Consider the following 7563-nt stretch of genomic DNA (forward strand, 5'->3'; position numbering starts at 1 on the left):
TGTGAATATTCACTAAATAGGGGCATGCCAATGTTAAGGCGTAGCATAAGTTTGAAAAAAATTAAATTAAAAATTATGTTGTCCATCATGAAAGATTATTGCTAAAAAACATCAAGGAACTATTTGGTTCAATGAATGCTTTTATATAATGTAATTTTTTTTTCAAAATTTTACATAATCTTAAAAATTTAGGAAAATAAATTTCATGAAAAAAAGTAAACTAAAAAACAAATTTGAGAATCTCATATTCTCTCAAACTAAATAAGATCATATAATTTTTTTTTTAATATTTATGTATTGAACTTATGTGATGCATTAATATTGACGTCAATAGTACTCAATATAATTGAGTATACTATGTACTAAGGGAATAAATATATGTTATTGTAACAAATAAAATATATTTGACAAAAATTTCACACTTCGTATCTTCTAAGGAACTAAATAATTATGGATCCGACAAACACAGCTCATCAGATATAAATTGTGTTTTCAGTATTGCTAATTAATTATTAAACACGGAGTAATAATCATCATCGTACTAATTTATACTCCGTATTTGTTTTGCTAAGTCATAATTCTCTTTTAAATGATTTGATTCAATATCTACATGGAATGGCTATCATGAGTTGTCGCGTACGTGCCCTTGAGAAGGAATACTAATCTAGAAATTAATCTCACAAGGTTTATTACTTTATTTACAAGATTTAGATGAAAAATTGTATCTAAAAAGAAAAAATAAACGCAATAAAGCTAAGAATTGAAAAAAATGTAAAGTTTTTAAATAGTGCTAGAATGAGATTACGAATTTAGATTCGAAAGGAGCATTGCCTTCTTCCAACAAGCGTGTTGTCTTTGCTTTCTTTTGAGAAAATTTACATTTCAATTTTGATTATTATCTCGATGAAAAAAAAAACGTTACAAGAATATAAAAGGAACATAAAGAAGACGATGTAAACATATGATAATTGCAATGGACTACGATTAAGATTATAAAAAATGTGTTCATAATACATGTAACATTATCGAATATACAAACACCTATTAAAGCTAATAATTAATCAATACATTATAAAAAATAACAAGAAAATTGCGATTAATAAATATCAATCGAATGGTTTCATTAGGATTAAAATTGATGAGTTAATGTCATATGAGATCTTTCGAGTATGGTGATTTTGTCATGTTTTTATTTAATTTTTCAAATTGATCACCTGTGGTCCCTCGACTTTCAAATTATTATTATCTGTGATTCAAGTTTATCACTTATGACCCTTCAACTTTCAAAATTTTACTAGTTGTGGACATGTGGTTCTCTTGAAAGGCATGAGTCATTAAAATTTGATAGTTGAAGGACCATATTTGGTTAAATTGAACTACAGACGATAACAATTTGAAAATCGAAGGACCACGAATTATCAATTTAAAAGTTTAAGATTAAACGTAACAAAATTATTATATTCGGAAGACCTCGGATGGTATTAAAGCAATGGGTTGTAGGCAAATAATATAATTAAATGAAAGTGGTGGAAGCAAAATTTTCTAGAGAGAATAGAATGTCGGTCTGCTTCAAATTCAATGCTTCGAAATCCAATATTTTCATTTTTATTTTTATATACTTAAAAAAAAAAGGAAAAAAAAAAGAAAAGAAAAAAAAAAGAGGCGACCGAATTAACTGAACTCAGTTAGCTCGCCCCCAGTTTAACAGAGCAGAGAATGGTTTCTGGGCTTTTTGTTGTGTTGTTGTGAGGAAATGCTGGAGCTCCACTGATATCCATGCAAATTCCAACCGCCGTTGCCATTTTCTTACACAATAAGGTTTTTCTGCTAAATGTAACTCTCGTTCTCTTTCTCTATGTATATACACATATTGATTTGTTTTTGCTTCAATATATGAATTTATGTTTCTCGATGATTGCGAGCGTATAGGTTTGTTAAGGAATGAATGATTCGTTTTTGTTGGGTGTATAGCTCTGAGCTTTGAGCTTTGCGCTTTGCTCATTGAAGTGATTGGAGTTTGAAGGGGTTTTAGGTTAATTGATTTTAGATAGATTTGATTTAGGGGGGTGGGGGTGGGGGTGGAGGTGGGGGTGGGAAGATAGGTATGGGATCTCAGGGGGACGGTGGTGGGAGTGGTGGAGCCCACACTCATACTCAAGACTCCCAATCGAGTGCATTGGTTAGGCAGGGCTCACTCTACAGCCTAACTCTTGATGAGGTTCAGCATCAATTAGGGCATTTGGGGAAGCCTCTCAGCAGCATGAATCTTGATGAGCTTCTCAAGACTGTATGGACTGCTGAGGCGAGTCAAGGGGAAGGGGGAACTGATTTTGGAGTTGCCCAGCCCGGTGACTCCAGCCTCCCGCTATCTGGGGATCTTAGCAAGAAGACTGTTGATGAGGTGTGGCAGGATATTCAGCAGGGGCAGAAGAGGAGTGACCTTGATAGGAAAGCTACTCTGGGTGAGATGACGCTCGAGGACTTCTTGGTTAAGGCTGGGATAGTCGCTGAGTCATCACCGGGAAACAAAAATTTGGCAGATTCGATGGTGTTGCTAGAGCAGAATGCGGTACAGCAGCCAACTCAATGGACGCATTATCAGATCCCAACAATTCATCAGTCACAGCAGCCACCACCTCCACAGCAACAACTGCCAAATATGCTGCCTGTTTACGTGACAGGCCAGCCTCTACCTGTTGTACCAAACCCAATCATGGATACAAGTTTTCCCGAGACACAGGTGGCCATGTCCCCAACTATGATGGGAACACTATCGGACACTCAAGCACCTGGAACAAAGCGAACTGCCCCAGACACTGTGGTTGAGAAAAGTGCTGAAAGGAGGCAGAAAAGGATGATAAAAAACAGGGAGTCTGCAGCTCGGTCACGAGCAAGGAAGCAGGTGAGTTTTAAATGTCTTGAGGGAGCAGCCCATTTCAACTTGTCTTAAACCCAGAAGAAGACAAAGGAAAAGAGAAATCCTGATTAAATTTCTAATGTTGCCATAAAATATTATTCCATTGATGTGACAGGCTTACACCCATGAGCTGGAGAACAAGGTTTCTCGTTTAGAAGAAGAGAATGAAAGGCTTAAAAAACAGAAGGTATGCTTCTGCACTGCAACTTCAGTCATAAATGCATGGTACCAGTGAGTTCTTTGCATGCCTGAATTTATTGTTGTGTTACAAGTACTGGTTTTAAATGCCCTTGCCTGCATTGTTGTCTTTCAGTCATAGATAATATCCAGATGCAAATACTTGGCTTATCATATAGCCGGATAGCCCTTTAATATTTCAAAAGAAAATCACTTAACATGAAGCAGTTGGCTGAAACACAAGGTCATAATGTCCTACAAAGTATAAGTTATTAATGTATAGAAAACTTGTTCCTTGTACTTGGGCAGAGACATGGAAACATGACTCTTCCTCTACTGTTGTGTAACACTAACAGGACACATTCATTCTGCATACTGAAAATCTGAAATGGAAACAAATAGGATCATTTATTAAAAAGTTACTCTGTCCCAATTTGTTTGTCCACTTTACTTTTAGCACTCATTTTTATGAAACAATAGAAAAGTACATTACTTTTCAATTTTAACCTCCTGCTAAAAGAAAACCACCCATTTCCATCCTAGCATATTTCTTCTTCTCTATGACTCATTCTGTAAAAACCAAACTTCAAAATGCAAAGTGACACAAGAAAGAAATGGGAGGTTTCTTAAAAGAGAGCTGAAAAAATGAAGATAATGGCGGTAGACTACTTCACTGAACTAGATAAGTAGGAATCGACCATGGAAATGGATGTAGATCTAGATCAATGACATGAAAGCTCTATAGATCTTTAGCGAGATTGCCTTTGCGGCACAACCGAGCACCACCGCCTCGTCGATGCAAAAATTCTCCTTTCTCCTTACTAAGGCAATCCTGCTATTGACTATAGAGTATATATTGTGTCTATGAATATTTACTAATTCTGCTGAAGGAGATGAGAGGAAAGAGATTTAAGTTTGAAAAATAAAAGTTATGAGAAAGTTTGAAATGATGTGCAAAGTACTTGAGATGAAAGAGATAATTGTTTGAAAAAGTAAAGATATGGAAAAGTCTAGAAAGGTACACATTTTATAAGAAAATCAAAAAGCATATGGATAGTTTTGAAAGTCACAAAAGGATACGTTGGGAAAACATAAAGTTAGTAGTGTTTATTTTAGGAAAGTGGACAGAATTTTGGGACAAATTAAAAAGGAAAGTAAGATTGGTAAAATGGGACAGATGGAGTAATTTCCAAAATGATCCTTTGACTAAGTCATTATCCCAAAATTAGTCCTTGATTACTAACTGTACGTCTGTACCAAATTATGTCCTCAACTTTACAAAACTTACTCAATTTAGTCCTCCATCTCTGCCTCTGTGAAATCACCCTCAAATGTGAGGACAAAGAAGTAAATTCACTAGAAATGAAGGATTGGATGGAGTAAATTCCAAAGAAGTTGAGGAGATAGATGAAGGAGGCAATGAGGAAAACAATAGTGGCGAGTTCAAAGAGAGTGGCGGAGTGGAGAGGGGTAGAATTGTGGATCTTGTTGTGCTAGTGGTGGAGGAAGTAGTTGGCGACGGAGAAGATGGTGAATAAATTGGTGTTAGTCAAGTAGAGAGTAAGCAGGAGAGCATCAATGGCCTTAAAGGGTAAGAGGCGAAGACAAGGTGGAGCCAGAATTATAGTTGAGTGAAAGCTAAGAACTCACATGTTGAAGCCAAGTACCTTGTGGTCTGATGGCATCACTATTACCATTCCAAATGGAAGGTCTTAGGTTCGAGTCCCATCCCAATCAAGGATGTTGGCATTATCATGTTGTTTGAGCAGATATTATGTATAGGTTAGATTGTAGTACTCAAAAAAAAAGAAAAAGAACTCACATGTTGAAAGACATTGTTTTAGTAGAAGCCGCATGTATTATAGGCTTGAATTTGGGCAACTTAAGACAAGTAAATTGAGTTTGAGCCTTATAAAGCTGCCAATAGTCCAACACACTGATACAAATGAAGTTTACAATCCTGTTAACAACACTCCACATTTAGGCTAATTCATAATCTACTTGGTAGTATAGAATTTGACAGTAAAAGGAGCAATATGAAAGAATCCAAATTCCAAAGCTCCAAACACACTAAAAATGGTAACCCATGAAGCAAATAATAAAACAATACATCTACTAGAAATCAAGAAAGTGATCATTGATAGGCAAGCGTCTGCAAAGTTGGGTACTTCCCTCCAGTGTAATAAAGAGCTTTCAATTGAGGGTAAGGAGAGAAGCACTAAAGCCTGAAGCCTGAAGGAGAGGGTGAAACTCTGGGGTGGAGGGGTCAGGGGCAGTAGGTCTGAATTTATTTTATTATTTTTTTTGCTTAAAATATATCCCCAAAACGATGTAAAACAACATCATTTTGGGGATATATTTAAAAAATAAAACAAAAATTTTCTGTGGGGGCCCCACTACCCCCATACCTCTGCCCCTGGACAAAGATTGGCTGCTGCCAAAGCCTTTTGTTGATGGTGGTGGTGGTGGTCTACTACAGGTTTGAGAGATCTTCAGCAGATGTCCATGGGAGAATATCCTGACAAAGAGGGGACAAAAGATTTTGATCGAGAGAGAGAATGGAAGGAAAGTATCAATTGGTCAAACCTTCAGCTGAATTTACTTTGTCCTTTCATTTGATGGCAATTCCACAGAATCAGTGGAGGACTAAATTGGGTAAGTTTTGCATAGTCAAGGATGTAATTTGGTAAATTGGTAAGCCATGACTAGTTTGGGAATTATGACATTGTCAAGGGATCATTTTTGAGAATTAACTCTATTAAAATATAGGACTTGATATGGCAAGAACATAAAAAGATTTGGCATTCTAATATATTTTTGAGGATAAAAAATTGCTTTCATTCATGCTGTATTGCTGTCTACATGTTTGTTTCCTGTTTTCCTTCCCCTTTCTGTTTTTAAGTAATTAAACGACTTCTTTAGCCTATCATAGTATCATTTAAAGGTTTATCATTCTAATTTTGTCCACTTTCTGTTACAAATTCTGTCTGAATAGTGAGAAACATGGCACAAGTTGTTCTTGCTTCTAAAACTATTTCTGAATTTACTAGGATATTGACAGATGACATTCAGAAATATCTCTTTCTATTGTTTTAATGTGTGGAACTGTGTGTTGGGTTATGAATCTCAGTTGAGACAAATGTGCTACTGTGAAACGTTTCCATTGGAAAGAATTTCTTCTGTTACCTTCGTGTACATATATGCATATATAAATATAGATGTCGACCTCCGTATTGGCTTGCAAGAAAACTTGATGGTCTAGTTGGGACTAAATTAAACTCTTTGGAGTTCAACCACAAGTATGCTCTTGCCCTGGAAACATCTTTCTGAAAGCAACCCCGACATGCTTACATGATATGATATGAATGTCTGATGTAATTGCACAATTTCTTCATATGATGTTATTCAATTACTTCACTTTGATCCTCATGATTTTTCACTGCTACATTCATTAATGTCTTGATTATAATATGGTTTATTTTGCAGGAGAAGGAGATGGCGCTGCCTTATGTTCCACCTCCAGAGCCCAAATATCAGCTGCGCAGAACAAGTTCAGCCCCTTTCTGACAACTGGTTTCGTGAATGATAACAGTATATAGATGCATAGAATTCTTGTGTCACTAAAACAACTTTCATAAATTAGTGTTCCTCCTTACACCCCTTGTACCTGCCTGGACAACTGCATGAGATTTGCATTGGATCGTCGTCCTCTGGAACCTTCGTTGGTTTCGCCTTTGGCTTTCCCTGCCTTTCTCTTGATTAATTTCTTTCTTGTATGTACATTACATAGTTTAAACTTGAAGATCATAGTTTTGGTAGCTCTTTTGTTACTTATTGCAAATGCTTTGTAGGATCAAATTCCTCCCTCCTGTATAATGAAAGTTTTGGAAGCCGTTTTGACAAGTTTACCCTTTTCTGATTTTGGTTAAATATGGTTTCTTGGTTTACATCTAGTGTTTACAGCAGGGACTGAGTATTTCTGTATTTGCTTTGGCAAGCTGTTTATCATCCTCTCCTTGGGGCCAGGGTATTAAAATTCAAATTTATATTAAAATATAAAATTAAGTATTTTACATGGAAATTAGAATTTAAAGGTGTAACTTAATAGTAAGAGTTTAAATCTTATTACTCATGTCTCTCATTGAATATACCCCAAAAAACAAAAAATAAAAAATAAAAAAAATGCAGCCCCAGAGACATTGAGGATGGTTTACTAATTAGTACGGAGTATATGATAATGTACCATAAATTCAAAGATAGAATGAAGTATGGTTGTACCCAGAAGTATCAGCACGTGATAGTGTCTTCTGGCAGTTGGAGAAAAGGCCTGAAGGTCAAAATCAAGCCTACTACTTCAACAACATTCAAGATGAAGAAAACCATCTGATCACCTGCAAAACAACACAGTATTTTGCAATCCAAGGTTTTTAAGGTGGAAACAAGTTTTTTTTTTTTTTTTTTTTTTTTTT

The 7563-nt window shown here is 35.7% G+C and overlaps 2 protein-coding genes across 4 annotated transcripts in view; one reads left to right on the top strand and one right to left on the bottom strand.

The window, feature by feature from the left end:
• The first annotated feature begins 2097 nt into the window (after nt 1-2097).
• Nucleotides 2098-7002, top strand: LOC116028947 (ABSCISIC ACID-INSENSITIVE 5-like protein 2). Of its 2 annotated transcripts, XR_004100254.1 has the most exons (4): nt 2098-2902; nt 3033-3104; nt 5574-5749; nt 6581-7002. XR_004100254.1 is itself a non-coding variant. In XM_031270805.1 (3 exons), exons 1-3 carry the CDS (start codon nt 2105-2107, stop codon nt 6659-6661), a joined length of 951 nt encoding a protein of 316 aa, XP_031126665.1. In that variant the 5' UTR covers nt 2098-2104; the 3' UTR covers nt 6662-7002. The 2 variants fall into 2 exon arrangements, 1 of the variants encoding a protein (XP_031126665.1); XM_031270805.1 differs by lacking the exon at nt 5574-5749.
• A 173-nt stretch (nt 7003-7175) lies between these two features.
• Nucleotides 7176-7563, bottom strand: part of LOC116028946 (protein ZINC INDUCED FACILITATOR-LIKE 1-like) — a 6130-nt gene continuing 5742 nt past the window's right edge. For both annotated transcript variants that reach the window (XM_031270804.1, XM_031270803.1), the window contains one exon: nt 7176-7485. In XM_031270804.1, coding sequence (XP_031126664.1) covers nt 7382-7485 — 104 coding nt within the window. In that variant the 3' untranslated portion in view covers nt 7176-7381. The remainder of the gene's footprint in view (nt 7486-7563) is intronic.

Source organism: Ipomoea triloba, chromosome 9, assembly GCF_003576645.1.
Source record: "Ipomoea triloba cultivar NCNSP0323 chromosome 9, ASM357664v1".
In the NCBI taxonomy this organism is placed as follows: Eukaryota; Viridiplantae; Streptophyta; class Magnoliopsida; order Solanales; family Convolvulaceae; genus Ipomoea; species Ipomoea triloba.

Bases quoted from the DNA above. Each gene is read 5' to 3' on its own strand.
- LOC116028947 (XM_031270805.1), top strand. From the start codon at position 2,105: ATGGGATCTCAGGGGGACGGTGGTGGGAGTGGTGGAGCCCACACTCAT. The intron at 2,903-3,032 runs GTGAGTTTTAAA...TTGATGTGACAG, and splicing joins GGTCACGAGCAAGGAAGCAG to GCTTACACCCATGAGCTGGA. The intron at 3,105-6,580 runs GTATGCTTCTGC...TTTATTTTGCAG, and splicing joins AAAGGCTTAAAAAACAGAAG to GAGAAGGAGATGGCGCTGCC.